Source organism: Vicia villosa, linkage group LG1 (genome assembly GCF_029867415.1).
Source record: "Vicia villosa cultivar HV-30 ecotype Madison, WI linkage group LG1, Vvil1.0, whole genome shotgun sequence".
NCBI classification, from domain to species: domain Eukaryota; kingdom Viridiplantae; phylum Streptophyta; class Magnoliopsida; order Fabales; family Fabaceae; genus Vicia; species Vicia villosa.
In genome coordinates this window covers 7,968,983-7,984,122 of record NC_081180.1, presented here as the reverse complement: position 1 = coordinate 7,984,122, position 15,140 = coordinate 7,968,983, and the positions used below count along the sequence as shown (strand labels likewise).

Genomic DNA, 15,140 nt, shown 5'->3' with positions numbered 1-15,140 from the left:
CTATGCGAAATTGCAAACATATACCAGATATTCTTAATTTATAATAAAATGTATCTCAAATTAATATTTAAGATACATAAAATTAAACATAATAATAAAATATATTAAACACACATATGTAAATGTTGCAATACATATAATAAAAATTAAGATAATCTCAACTACAAATATATTAATCTAAAATAATAATCAAAATAAGTTTATCGCCTATTATTCTAAATTAAAGCAGCAATATTGTTACGAATTTCCTTCGTCTTGATTGATCTTCCTGTTTCCCCTTCTAGTATGTCCCCACCTTGAGGACCAACAACACTATCTGAAAGATCATCATGAGGTACATAATTTGGATGTTGGTCAAGGACGGTAAACATTGGGTCATCATGTGAGTTGATGCGAATATAGTTATGCAGTGCAAATGCTGCTATTATAACATCAATTTGAGTCTTAACACTAAATTGCAGCATTTTATTAAGTATCTTCTATCTTTTCTTTAACATTCCAAATGACCTTTCTATACAACTTCTAAGAGATGAATGTTCACGGTTAAAAGCTTCTTGTGCATTAGTTGGAGATTCATATTCAAATTGCGACAGATGATACTTTATCTTAGGATAACGCACCAAATATCCTTCTTTATCATGATATGCTTTGTCAACCAGATAATATCTACCTGTAAAAAAAGAGTAAAGATGTATTTTTTATAAAACAAACCACCCCCCCCCCCCAAAAAAAAGAAAAAGAAAATAAACTTATAGTAATATATATAATAATATCTTTTGGTGGCTTTGGAAAGTTTAATGTCGGTGTGTTGATTGCATGAAGAAAAATACGTGTGTCATGTGCTGATCCCTCCCATCCAATTGATATAAATGTGAAACACATATCAAAATCACAACTAGCCATGACATTGAAGGTAGTGATTCCTTTTCTACCCCTATATCGCATTTGCTCTGCCTCAGGAATACATGCAGTTATACCATCAATGCATCCAATACAATACTGTTAAAAAATAAGATAAAGGTGTTTCCATCATGATAAGAAATAAGCTATCACACACACACATGCACACACACCTTGAAATAAGGCATGTATCGCTCGTCATTAGCAATATGAGGTGGTACATATTGAAAAGTTGGATCCTTTGGTCTTATGATATCACGTGCTAGGCCTTGGTAGCCCCTATTTCTACCGCTAATTGCTTCTAAAACCTCATGAAATGCTCTACTAATGGTCTCTCCAGAATGCTGAAATCGCTTTCTAACATCCCTATTAAAAGCACCCATAGCAAGTGTATACACAAATATGCACACCTTCTCTACAACTGTCGTTCTTTTACTTGATTGTAATCCATATTTCGATTGCAACTCTTCACACAATTGTGTAAACAAAGTTCGATCCATTCTAAAGGCAAGCATACATCGAACAGTGTGTCCATTCAATATCTCATTTATCCAATCTTGTCCTATTTGAAGTGAAGTCATACATGGTTCTTTATAAATATATTCATAATAATATGTAGCGATTGCACTTATTGTACTTGATCTTATAATCCAATAAAGTGCATAATTTCTTCTTTTCTTTTCCCTTTCAGCAATATCCATGATGTACCTACTAATAAATAAATATATTTAATTATTAATAATCATATTCAACACAAACCATTCAACGCCAACATCAATAAATTCAGCATAGATTGCATATTTGTTTTAACCAAAAGCAAACAAATTTCAACATTCAAAAAATTGAAACTAATTTCAAGTCAAAACCAAAGGCACAAGCCTTGCAAACAAATGTCAACATTCACAAAATTGAAATAAATTTTAAGTCAAAATTAGAGGAACAAGCATTAAAAACTAAATATTCATAAAAGGTTCATTTCTCTTTGGAGTGCATATACGTTAACCATAATTTTCTAGACTCGTCATCCACCATGTTTATAAAAATCTCTCGCCTTGATTCATTCTCAATCAAACAAGCCCCAAAGCACCACATTTCACTACCATTTTCCAAAACACCATCGGTAACCATCCGATTTATAATTGTCATTGTTGTAGCAATTGTAAAACTACCATTAAATTCTTTACTTGCATTTCCATCATATTGCATTATTTCCAATGCCTTATGAGATTGAGATATCAAGGTTTCTATGTGACCGCCTAGTTTTGCAGCCTCTCCTATTTGTTTTCTTTTACGATTTCCTTTAAAAGGTTTGTTAGTCATGTTTTGTGCAACTTTTTTTGTGCCTCCATCTTGACCAGTTACTTGTGTACCTTCAAGATCTTCACCATGTACTTGTGTACCTCCAACACCTTCGTTAGGCAACTGGGTACCACCCACCTCATTCATAAAATCAGGCCAAAAAGAATTTTCTTCTTGAAGTAAATTTTCCACTTGAGAAGCATGTCGTTGATATTCTGCATAAAGATATGCTCCATCATTCTCATAATGATGATTATCTTCCCTACCATATTCTTCATCCTCTTCCTCAATATTAACATGTTCCACAGGTTGAACCAATTCATAATTCACAGAGGGTGCAACAACCTCATCCCCGCCTGCATAATTGTCATCAAATAGTTGATTCCAATATTCCTCTATTGCAGGATCTATTGATTTATTAAGAAATTTTTTAGCTTTCGGTTTCTCCTACAAAAAAATTAACCATTAATTTTAAGATCTTATATTAAATCATTTTCATTGTAAATTAACTAAAAGTATTTAATAAACAAACTAACCTTAATTTTTTTATCCAACCAATCATCTGAGCAACTAAGCTTTCCTGTAACATGATCTCATCCTAAGCCAGTTTCACTAAACTTCAGAAACCTCCAAATGCATCAATCTTTCTTCATTGTATCAAACTTATTCTTCAAAGTCTTTACTATGCATTTTCGTTTGACAGCAGCTTCAAACTCTTGATTAATCTATTTCCATTTAAATGATACACGTCCATTTTTTCGAATGAACTTGATACAAAGCTCACAAAAAACTTTTCATACTCAGAATCATCTGACCATTTAAAATTGATTCCTTCCATTTTATCATTATTTGAGGCCATCTTCTAAATTTGACAACATACTATATTGAAGATCGATTAGCGCTTTTGAATCATATAAGTTAAAAAAATACTTGATGTACAAGCAAACAATGACATGATTTTTTAAAAACAATAAATATTTTATTTAAAAAAAACTACAATCCGATAACAAGATGGAAAATCATTAAAATTAAATATTAACTTTGAATTTGAGAATTTGAAATTCTAAATTAATTTTGTATAATTTACTAATAGGATTTTATTTTATTTCAAATTAACTAAATAAATTAATAACATTTCAACTCAATAAATATAATAAAGTAAGACATGAAAATCATAAATATAAAAAAATTGTGAAATATGGTTTATTTATCTCGTGGGTAAAGTAGGAGGCTGTAGTTTTTTTTCTTAAAAATTGCTTCAGCAATATAACGCTGCTACAAATAAACATTCTGGAGAACTATATTTATCTCATCGGTGACGTCATGCTTTTTACTTTATTTAAAAAAAAATTATCACATAGAATTGCATCGTGTTACTAAAAATATACTTTATATTATATAAGAAACAATAAATATCATGATATAGAATTATAAAGAGAGAGTTGCTATTCATGAAACCTACCTCTATCGTGGTGATATAACAATAGTTAAAAAATAGTAGAATAAGAAAAACCTGCAAGAGATTGACCACCTGCTATGCTGCTATGCTCCACCTTGCCGAAATCAATCTTCATTTCACACTGTAACCTAACTTCAATTCAAAGTGTATAAATTAGGTTTATTTAAATTAATTAAATTGGGTTGGGCCTAGTATAATATATAATTTATATATTATATTAACATAAATTATAAAGGGTAAAAGTGGAATTCAATTAAAATAATAAGGATAAAATTAGAAGAAAAAATGATAAGCTATAAGCTATAAGCTAAAACGCTATTTGAAATAGCGTATGGAAAATAAGTTATACGTCAGTAGAACAAGCTATAAGCTCGTTATAAAAAGATTGTTACCAAACAGGTCTTTTATTATCATACGAGCTTATAAGCTATAAGCTCAACATTTGGCTTACCAAACAGAGCCTAAATCAATAAGATTTAAACTTCCATTTGTAACTTTTATTAATTATACCCTATTTTTTATAGGATCCTTTGAAACTTTGAGCCATGATTTCATAAGAAGTGTATCATCTTCCCTTGTGAATACCTCTCGAGGTTTTTTAACGGAACACCTTTGTTCTTTTTTAACTGTAGTATTTTCAATACCAATTTGGTATGAAAATTGTGGAACTTGGCAATAAACCCAACCGATGTTTCGGGTTCATCACGAGAAAAATTCACTCCATAAGTATTTACTTGAGGTATAAAATACATATTTGGGTTGTTTGGAGACGGAAAAAATGTGGTAGAGTTTGTTGGCGGTGAGGGAAATTAAGAATTTTGAGGATTAGGATTTTGATAATTTTGCATGAGATGGAACATAGATTGTTGAAAATTATATTGATTAGGGTCCATTTGACCTTAAAAATAATAATTTGAAGTAAGAAAATGAAAATTTAGATAAAATATATGATCAATTGAAAGCTAAAAAGATAAAATTGTGAGTGAAAAATTTGAATATATCATTTCTATCATTTTTTTAATTAATACAGCGGTAGCATTGCATTCCACCAATGCCTAGCCAGGAGAACTCCAACGGTTCAAATTTTAAATGCTACACACTCCAGTTGGCAAACCAAACAAAAAACTATGCCGCTGGAGTTGTTCTGAGTGAAGTAATGAAGATTGAGAAGGTACTGAGGATAATGAATTCTAAATTTGATCACATTGTGATGGAAGTAGAAAACTCCAAAGATCTTGTATATATGATAATGGAAGATCTTGTAGTAGTGTTTGGTTATTCTAATTCAAATTAGGGTGAAGATCAAGATGATAGAAATGATATCATTGGATAGTTGCATTACTCTAATTCAGATGGATAGTTGCATTATTATCATGTGAACTTTAGTATGTTACGGCTTAATTTGCAAATTGTCAAGTTCTATGAATAGACATGTTATTGGATGAATTGAAAATACTTAAGGCATTTAACATGAAGTTGCTTGTTGACATCAAATATGCATTATATTTGGTCAAACATTGTGATAATCATGGAAGGAGCAATCATATAAAAAGGAAGTTTCATTTTCTTCGTAATTATGTTAATAGAGAAAATTTTGAATTATAATATTGTAATACCAATTTGCAATTTATAGATATTTTCACTAAATCTTTGAAGCAATCATGGTTTGATAAATTGAAGGTTTCGATAGGAATGAAATGATTAAAAACTACAAATTAGGTGATGTATTATAAATAGTTCATAAGTTTTAGTATGTTGCTTGTTCCATAAATAATTGCTATATTGGTTTGGAATATAGTTAAATTTGTTATATGAGTTAGTTTTTTTTTTATAGAAAAAGTCAACTTCATTAATAAGCAAATCAGCAAGAATTACATATGTCACGAGTCAATTAAAATGAAAGATATCCCATACATAATCTAGAAACACTTCTAAATAAAACACTATATAAGGAACCATCAATCTCACATTATGCCTTAGCTTTTGAAAAATCTATGTATAATGATTATGTTATGAGTTAGTTATGATGGTTATCATGTTGTTAGAAATAGCTTTGGCTATAAGGAACCCTCAATCTCATGTTGTTAGAAATAGCTTTGGCTATAAGGAACCCTCAATCTCACATTATGTAGTACTAATTCTCCTAAATCAACTTTGTTATTCCTACACCAATACATACACCGTATATACTACTTACCGTAATTATACGGTGAATAATATTTTTTTAATAAAATAATATTATTTTTTTAAAAATATTTTATTTTTAAAAAAATATTTAATTTAAATTTTATTTTATAACACAAATATAAGATTGTGTTATTAACCAGTTTAACAATTGTTTGTATTAACCACAAAAATGTAAAAGTCATTAACCAATTATTTTACTTATAATTTATTATCCACTTTCACTACTTCATTAACCAATAAAATATAGAAAAAAAGGATGGTGCACTGACAGTGTAAATTATTTTTACACTGTCAACCAATGACGATCATGTAAAGTGCCAAGTCACACTGTAAATTTAAAAATACTTTTATGATGTGACATTTTAAAATATTCTAATTTGATGTATGTGTAATTTTTTTTTACACTGACAGTGTACTACCATTAATCTCTAAAATATATGCTATTAACACTAAATTATAAATGTATTAAGTCACATTTACACTCCATTAACAACTTTATTTTCCTATTTAATATTTTTTTTTATGTTTGAGAACTCATTAACCAATTAACCAACTTATAAATTGTATTAACCAATTTTATAAATATGATTAACTAAAGTCTCTACCATATATATTAATTTTTTATGTCAAAACATATATTAATCAAACTTTGAATTATATTAATAAAGTTTTAACATTTCATTAACTAAAATAGTTTTAGAAAAAATATATATTAAAAACTCAAAATAAAATAAAAACAGTGATCACGTATTGATGAATAGTGTCTACGATGTAGTATAAAAAACTAGTGTAGAAATATCATTTTTCCTCCTAAATTCCTTGTCTTTCTTATTTGTGAAGCTTCTAATCTTTACTTCTATTGTTCATCAATCTATTTCATTATTTCAATCAAGTATCTCTAGATCAGTTCATGTATGTCTCTTCCAACACATCTCTTCTTTTTTTCATTAATTGAAGTTTGTTTGTTTCATCTGTTTGGTTATTGCTAAAAACAGGGAAAAAAACTCTTCAACATGAACTTTCACCTTGATAATATAATGTAATATCATATTGCTATAGTTTGACAAATTGCTATAGTAAAATGTTAATATTCATGATACAATCAAATTTGATACAATTAGTTCACATTTGAATTTTCTCAACAATAACTTATTTCATCTAAAAGCTTATTAAATCCTAATTAGGTAAATTATAAAATGTATAAGTCTCATAAATAACATAAATAAATAAAATCAAATAAATAAATAAAAACATACATATCCAAATTCTCTTATAAAATCTCAACACCCTCAAAACCATCACAATGAAACATAGGCACAATGGAGTTGAGATCATCAATCATAGTATCACTGAAATCTTCATACTCAAAATAAGTTTGAATATCATCAGGAAATGCACATGGTGACAATTGATCAGACTCCAACGTTGTTGAACCATTGGATGTCGTCATAGATGCCATTTCCACCATTTCCTTAAACTTTGATGATTGAAGAAGAAGCTCTAGGGCTGACGTGGCACTAGTTGGACGAGGTTGAACCAATGTGGTTTCATCAATAGTAGTATTATTATTGAGTGATACTATTTCATTGTCTAAGGTAAATTCCAATTCTTCATTAGAGTTTGTGTCATTGGTATTATGGTTAGAGTTAGTGTGACAAAGACTAATATTGGACTTCTCATTGTTTTCACTATTGTTGTTGTTGGGCTTAAGCCACTTAATATATCGGCTGAGATCGAAATTTGTAACCGCGTTAAGTCCACGATACTCTATAGCTGCCATGTCATAAGCTGTAGCCGCTTCTTCTTGGGTAGCTGCAAAATTGAACACATAGCAGTGTTAAAATCTTTTCATTGAAAATTTTACCACTCACTCAGACTCTCCGTGCTTTGAAAGATTGATTTCTGCAAATGCACGCAGAGGATATCGATTTATATTAAAATATACAATATACAATTTGAAACAATGATTTTGAACTTACCATAAGTTCCAAGATAAAGATACTTATTGCCAAAAACTTTGCCAATCCTAGCCTCCCACCTTCCATTGTGATGATGTCTACAAAATTAATTCAAAATCAAATTCATTAAACTTTAAATTAATTGATTCTTAATTAGTCTTATGAAAAAAAAATAACATTATAAAATATATCAGCATAATATACCTTGCAACACCTCTATATTTAGAAACTCCTCTAGAAAAACCACTGCTTTTCCTGCATATTTTTAAAATAAAAATGAAATAATAAGCTAAATTTAATTTTAATTTGCAAAATTATTTTAGCTTATATATACTTTAAAAAAAACATGTTTAATTAATATACCTTCTTAAGGATCCAATATATTCCTCTCTTGATTGAGTCTCCATCTCTGTAAGTTCTTTCTGATAATTTGATAACTGTGATTTGAAGAAAAAAAAATTATTTTTCATTTTTCATTTTCTGAACTATAATTAATTAAACCAAGATGAATATTAATAAAAGGGCTTATTAAAGTACCGGAAAATTAATAATTGTATCTTGACCCCAATATTTCAATGCTGCTAAATCATATGCATGAGCTGCTGTTTCCTCATTATCATAAGCACCTGAAAATTTCAACAATAATTGCTTAATTAATAAGCACTTTGGTTTCACAGTGATAATGATAATTAGTACTCCCTCCGTTCCTTTTTAAGTGTCATTTTAGAAGAATTTTTTTGTTCCTATTTAAATGTCGTTTTATAATTTAATGTTACAATTTGTCATTTATACCCTTGTTCAATCAATAACTCCACCTCAAATTTTTCAATTAGTTATTGGAAAAAGAGAGTGTATGATTGAATTTATTTGGAAAGAGAAAAATAAATAAGGGTATAATAGAAAAAGTAACTCTAATAATCCACTATCTTGGTTGAAGAGCTTTTTGCTAAAACGACACTTAAAAAGGAACGGAGGGAGTACTAATCAATTTTAACATAGGTAAATACGTACCAAGATATACTGCAAAAAATTAATCACCATAGGATTGAAATGCCACATGCAAAAGAAATGAAAAGAAATCAAAACATTAGCAAACTGTAAAAAATATTAATCAAAATCAATGTTGTAAAACCAAAAAGTTTGTGAAATAAGAATTACCTTGTCTTCCTTTCTTGTTCTGAGACTCATTCCAGCAATTCTTGTCCCACAAATGAGCTTCATATCGACCAGTCCACCGGTGCCTGATCGATCAAGATATTATGTTAACCGGGCGATCGACGCTAATAAGTAATAACTAACATTATACAAATTACAATTACCTAGTGACTCCTCGATATATCGAGCTGCGTTGAGGCGGAGAAGTTCTAGGGACACTCTTCCTAGTCCGTTTCGCCTTTGTCACAACCGTGCTACTTGCATTCAAATCATTGTTAACATTCTCTTTCTCGATTTGCTTCTGCGATTTTTTCGCCATTGGAACGAAAACAAAGATGTGTATAGTGAAGAAACAAGATATGTATATTTATATATGTATTAAAAATGGAAAAAGAAAAATGAATATGAAGAAGATTTTAAAGGGATGGGGCAAGGAATGGGGTTAGTGATGCTGGCAGAAATATGAGATAGCCAGCCGGCTGAAAGATGGTTGTTTGTGGCCGTCTGTAAAATCGGCTCTATGTTAAATTCTTTCTCTATTGTCTTCACTTGGAATTTCTGTGATGTAGCTGTCAATAAGTTTTTATATGCAAGATTAATAACTTTATTCTCTGTCTTGAGTTTTAACCCCCATTTTATTATATTTCCATAATGAATGAATGGATTTGATCTTACCAGATTATTCATTCTAATCATTTTTAAAATGTGTACCTACCTATAAAGTTGTTCAACGAATTTGAAGTTATTTATTGGCCACTAAAATGGGTGGCATTATATTTGCTACCTATTGTTGATTACCTAAACTAGTAAAACATTTATTTAATGTTTTTAATAGGTGAGGTTTTGTCAATATAGTCTTTATACATGTATTCAAATTATAAAATATTTGTCTATTAAAAAAAATATATTGTTTCGAGCGGGTGAAGCGAATTTGGATTCAGATTAGTGGTTTTGAAAAGAGACGTGCAAGTTGGTGATGATTTGTGTTTTGAGTCAACTAAAAATCCAATAAGTTAAAGTTCTGTGTTTGGTCTAGGTCTGAGACACTTCGACTCACTCACATATATAAAGTACCCCACAAGAAGAAAAATATATGATTTAAATTCATTATTTATCACTCTCATATTATTTCTCATTCTCTCACTGAGGTAGATATTAAAGTGTTAACTTTGCAAATCAACTCTTTTTTGCCGCATTGTAAGCACATCTCCATTGCAGCAAGATATTACCTCATATTTCACCAATCATTTGTAATTTTGAACCGATGAACCGAACAGCATGCACCTGAAGTGATGGAGAGTGATACATGCAAATACTACGGCGCTCAAATGAAATAAGACATGAGAAGTTTACAATTGGAAATTGTATATTTTTGTATTGATTATTTGAAGAATTTTAAAATAAAATATATAATATAATAAAATAATAAAATATATGATGTGTTAGTATGTATTTTAGACAATTTGGAGTGTCAACTATCAACATTGGCGCCACATATGTAGGTGTAACTAACTCATGTAGACGATTAAAGAGGATATGCTGTTTTAGTCTTAGGGACCATGCTCTTCTTCTACTATTTTTGAGCAATCTAAAATGTTCAATTGTGGGGCCTCAAAATTATATCATGGGACAGTCTGTTATCATATTTACTACCTCTTACATTACATTGGATTAAGGATTATGGATTGTTTCGGTTTTAATTGTATAGACTAATCATTCGAGTCAGCTAAAATTATAATGAATAACAAAAAATCAGATTCATGAGTGAGGATCATATGCATTTACCACCCAAAATTGAGATGCATTAATTAGTCAAGCTTCACTATTTAGGAGAAATTTGGCAAGCAAAACCATGGTTCATTTTTCAAACACAGACCTAATATTTACAGACTATAGTTGGTTACCTAGTTTACCTAATAACGGAAAACCGTTTAATAATAACAATTGTCAGATAGTAATACCTACCTACTCCTTTTTTTCCCTATCTTTGACAACAAGGTCGCTTTGTAGTTATTATTTATAATTTATAATACATTGCGTACTTGACCATACAATCAAAAGTTAGTACAGATTCCTAAAACTTTTACTGCTGAACTAATTAGAAATTTTTACACTTTCTGCATTAAGGGTTCTGATCAGGATAAAAAGAAGAGAAAAATCTTAGTGATGGTTTGGATGGCCACTGGAGGGTCAATTTGGTGGGCTAGGAATAATCTGGTATTTAGAGGGGTGTCTGTTAACTTAGGTGATATCGTTGACAGTATTAAGTTCATATCTTGGTCTTGGCAGGCTGTAGGTAAAAGTGGAATTAAATGTCCGATTTGGTATAATTGGTTACAATTACCTTATAATTGATATGGTATGTTGTACGGGCTGAGTACCCCTTGTGCTCTTTATTAATATATTTTGCTTATCAAAAAAAAAAAAAGAGTCCAACCCAATATACAAAGGCAATAATACTACTAGTTTAATTTCTCATCAGCAGCACCACTATGTCATTGGAATCAATTTTAGAATCTCTGCTACTATTGCCTCTTTGAACCTGCTAAGTAAGATTATATCAATATATTACTTTCTCCCTGATATGAACCTCTAGTTTTGCTGACTAGAATTGCTTCTACCGCGTCTAGGACTGTGTTAACACGATCCAAGACAAAGGGACCATAACACTCCCCTGCTGTGTCAAAATGTCTGAGACCAAATCTACATCTACCACTACTAATCCACAAACTATTTACAGTGCATGAAAACATCATTCACCTCTCCAGCATTATTTCCATACACAGACACATAAATGGGACACCCACCAACGACAGATATTCTCCTGCCCGATGGCCGCGTATCTCTTCACTTCCAAACACACCTTAGTCTAAATTTATCACCAGCGCAACTACTATTATTATGAAAATATAATCTCCTGTTGACAGTATATTCTTTTCTGAAACTGACAATTTGTTTGTGCCAGATCAAACGAAACAACAAAACCAATTCAATGTGGGTTAGTAATAGTAAGTAGTAACTAAAAAGGTAAGAATCATAAAAGGTTAAGGTGTTAAAAAAACATTATTAAATACATACTATTTAACTATTACGATTTGGAAAGAAGGAGAAGTTGAAGCTTTTACATGATTGGATTTGGAAGCCGTATCTCATACAAGATATCACATTGTTGAATATTGTGATAGCAAGAATGTAGCAGGTAACTATTTTTCTCAAAAGTAATTCTCTTCTGAGCATAATCTATTCCATATCATCTTGCTACTACAAAGTGCAATCATACCTAAATATCTTAAGGGGATAATTTAATCGGAGCATTGTGCAGATTATGGTCTTGTTAGATTGGTCACCTTGCTGCAGTTGAACCATGTTCTGAGAGTAAAAGGCAAAGATTAAGGCCCAAACAAAATTAAATTACATTAAAAGGAGTCCCAAAAGACAGTGTATATTATGCACCCCATGTTTCTCTGCATGAACTCAGCAGAAGTAATTCCTCCAAGTTTGACTTATATCTAACCCTTCTCTTTTTGAAAAATATACGGTGTGTTTGGAAACACGGTCCACTTCCGCCACCGCACGTTTGGAGCCCTCCCAACGTGATTTTCAGAAGCTACTATTGGTAGTTTTTACCCACCGTGATTTTCTACCGTGGTTTTTAATAAATTCCAAACATAGGCATAGACTAGACACCCTTTTCAAAGTTGCTTATGTCATCATGGAAAGATCAAAAGAGGGTCAATAAGAAGAAAAAAAACAGACTTTGGCATGCAAATGAGTAAAAGAATTAGTTTTAACTCTTTTTAAGTAAATACAAAAATAAATCTATGAATTAAAAACAACAGAATGAGATGGTTAATCCCAAATAGCAGCACGGAGCGGCCGACCCCAAAAATGAGATAGTGGTATAGCGTATGGCAGGATGGCCGCTATTTGATCATTTTTGGATAAATTACACGAATAATAATGATAAACATGTGAAGTGCATAGGGAAGAACGAACTGCTGAGAGAGGTGAGGGAGGAACTGGTGATTTTTCTTTGGAAAATTGAAGTACAGAAACGTTGGTGAAGGAAAGTTAGGGTTGAGTCTCAACTCAAATTCGATTGAAAAATCCAAAATTACTCTTAAAACGTTTTAAATTTAAGGGTGATTTCGGTTTTTCATAGGGGAAAAGGATAGCAAGACAGAAACCACTCCGGTTATAGTGGGATAGCACCCCGCTAAGGCTCTTTCCGTAGCAGCCAGTTTTCGCTCCGCTATAGTGGGATAGCGCCACTATTGGCCGCCGTTGAGGACTGTGTGAGAGAAGAGACTTGTTTAAAGTGGTTTACATTTAATAATAACAGAATGAGAAATCATGCTGTAACATTAGTCAGTTATACATTGCAGAACATGAAATGAATTCCTAATCCAAATCATAAGCCCTTTCACAGATTGAATCACAGAATAAAACAGGTAAATAAGAGCTTCATCTTTCAAACTTTTGCTGATTTTCTTTACATGGGTTCATGTAAATTCGCAACCAATTGAATTTTTAATACTGATGAGAACAGGATAAAGAATATAAATATAACTATTGACAATTAAAACTCACAGTTTTTGTTTTACATATAGTATTTGAAAAGCTCAATAATCTAGTTCTTTGGGAACCCTAAAAATGAAAAGGACACAAATGGGAACGACTAGAAAAGCTGCAAGCCTTAGAATTTCCTCATTCTGAGGTGTAATTACTCCAATCCTCGACCAGTCTCCGCTATACCTGAAACAAGTTGTTTCAGTTGAAGAATCAAAATTGTTATAAATTCTCAAAGAAAATCAAATTTAATAACAACAGTGATAATTAATTACTAACTAACCCTGCATCAATGAACCCTAATCCAAACACTCCAATGGCAGCACGAGCAAGATTTGAGTTTGAAATCCTCAATGGTAAAAAAGGTTGAGACTCGTTAGTGTTGTCTTGAACATCTTTCTTTTTAGCCAGTGTTGTATGAAAGCTTCTTCTCGGTTGAAGAGAAGGAGTAAGAGTGAAACCGATGAAGCTCCTTACTGTTGTGGCTTCCATTTGCTACCTCTGTTGATCACACTATCTATTCGTTGTAATTGACCATACACTGCTGGTTCAAATTACTATCCACAACCCAAAACAAGAAAGGGCAGCCTCGTCATTTTGTTTAGGTTCCATTTCACGTCATTTTGTGTTTTATAGTTGGAATTTTTTATAAATTAAAATTAATTTTTGTTTTTTGTTTTAAATTTTTCAAAAGCAAAAATCAGTTTTTATAAATTATAAAATGTCTAAATACAAAAATAAATAATTTTTTAAAACTATATACAAAATTATCTATTTTTTGTTTTTCTTTAAGATAAAGGACATTAAGAGAAGCAAATTCTCAAGTCCAAAGCCTTCACCACTAGGACAACATATTTGTGCGATATATTTTTAAATTATATTAAATTAAGACAAACTAGGTTGCGCTATGAGGAATTGCAAATATTTCAATATATAATGTGAAAAATATGATATTCATTGGTAATATGAATTAACTTTGCTCTACCATCTAATGAAATTAAAGTATCTAATATAAATTCTTAAATGTTTGTTACAAAAATAAAAATAGTGTATTTAATCGTGATTTTAAAAGACATTTTCTAACCATATTTGAAATGTAATTTGATAAGTGGATATTATGTTGTGTTGAAAAAATCAAATCAAAGTAAAAATTAATTAACAAAAAATTAAACAACAAAAAGTTGACATCATTAGGTATCAAACTATAAAAAACAAAATATTGACACTAGCAAATGGTAAACTCCGGACATTAAGGGGAGCAAACTCTCAAGTCTCAAACCTTGACCATTAGGCCAACGTCTTTGACTCGTAAATTTGATTTCGTTTGATTCAATTAAGATAACGCTAAGTTGCCCTATGAGGAATTGCAAATATTTGAATATATTATGTGAAATATATGATATTCATCTTTAATATGAATAAAGTTTGTTTTACCTTCTAATGAAATTAAAGTACACGCTCCATTCTCTTTTATAAACAAATTTGACTTTTTACATTCATTCAACAAATAATGTATTTAGATTATATATAGACTAGATACATCATTTATTCAATGAATCTAAAAAGTTAAATTTTGCATATACTAAGATATAGAGGGAGTATTTAATATAAAT

At 30.5% G+C, this 15,140-nt stretch overlaps 3 protein-coding genes across 3 annotated transcripts; all 3 read right to left on the bottom strand.

Moving 5' to 3' along the window:
* Window positions 1–215: 215 nt before the first annotated feature.
* On the bottom strand, window positions 216–1,601 carry LOC131644069 (uncharacterized). The gene is made up of 4 exons (XM_058914495.1): window positions 1,074–1,601; window positions 831–999; window positions 518–670; window positions 216–418 (listed from the first exon to the last, which is right to left on the bottom strand). The coding sequence occupies exons 1-4, from the start codon at window positions 1,599–1,601 to the stop codon at window positions 216–218; spliced, it is 1,053 nt and encodes a 350-aa protein (XP_058770478.1).
* Window positions 1,602–6,988: 5,387 nt separating this feature from the next.
* LOC131600449 (AP2-like ethylene-responsive transcription factor At1g16060) lies at window positions 6,989–9,613 on the bottom strand. The gene is made up of 7 exons (XM_058872613.1): window positions 9,123–9,613; window positions 8,962–9,044; window positions 8,341–8,429; window positions 8,167–8,240; window positions 8,008–8,058; window positions 7,825–7,901; window positions 6,989–7,657 (listed from the first exon to the last, which is right to left on the bottom strand). Exons 1-7 carry the CDS (start codon window positions 9,275–9,277, stop codon window positions 7,116–7,118), a joined length of 1,071 nt encoding a protein of 356 aa, XP_058728596.1. The 5' UTR covers window positions 9,278–9,613; the 3' UTR covers window positions 6,989–7,115.
* Window positions 9,614–13,394: 3,781 nt separating this feature from the next.
* LOC131600439 (uncharacterized) lies at window positions 13,395–14,088 on the bottom strand. The gene is made up of 2 exons (XM_058872605.1): window positions 13,811–14,088; window positions 13,395–13,713 (listed from the first exon to the last, which is right to left on the bottom strand). Exons 1-2 carry the CDS (start codon window positions 14,017–14,019, stop codon window positions 13,581–13,583), a joined length of 342 nt encoding a protein of 113 aa, XP_058728588.1. The 5' UTR covers window positions 14,020–14,088; the 3' UTR covers window positions 13,395–13,580.
* Window positions 14,089–15,140: the final 1,052 nt, after the last annotated feature.

Excerpts from the sequence above, each read along its gene's own strand:
- LOC131644069 (XM_058914495.1), bottom strand. The coding sequence starts at position 1,601 with ATGGATATTGCTGAAAGGGAAAAGAAAAGAAGAAATTATGCACTTTAT. Across the intron at positions 1,000-1,073 it reads GATACATGCCTTATTTCAAG|TATTGTATTGGATGCATTGA; the intron begins GTGTGTGTGCAT and ends ATTTTTTAACAG. Across the intron at positions 419-517 it reads ACATTCATCTCTTAGAAGTT|CATTTGCACTGCATAACTAT; the intron begins GTATAGAAAGGT and ends TTATAATAGCAG.
- LOC131600449 (XM_058872613.1), bottom strand. The coding sequence starts at position 9,277 with ATGGCGAAAAAATCGCAGAAGCAAATCGAGAAAGAGAATGTTAACAAT. Across the intron at positions 8,059-8,166 it reads TATATTGGATCCTTAAGAAG|GAAAAGCAGTGGTTTTTCTA; the intron begins GTATATTAATTA and ends AAAAATATGCAG. Across the intron at positions 7,902-8,007 it reads AAATATAGAGGTGTTGCAAG|ACATCATCACAATGGAAGGT; the intron begins GTATATTATGCT and ends TTAATTTTGTAG.
- LOC131600439 (XM_058872605.1), bottom strand. The coding sequence starts at position 14,019 with ATGGAAGCCACAACAGTAAGGAGCTTCATCGGTTTCACTCTTACTCCT. Across the intron at positions 13,714-13,810 it reads TTAGGGTTCATTGATGCAGG|GTATAGCGGAGACTGGTCGA; the intron begins GTTAGTTAGTAA and ends AACTTGTTTCAG.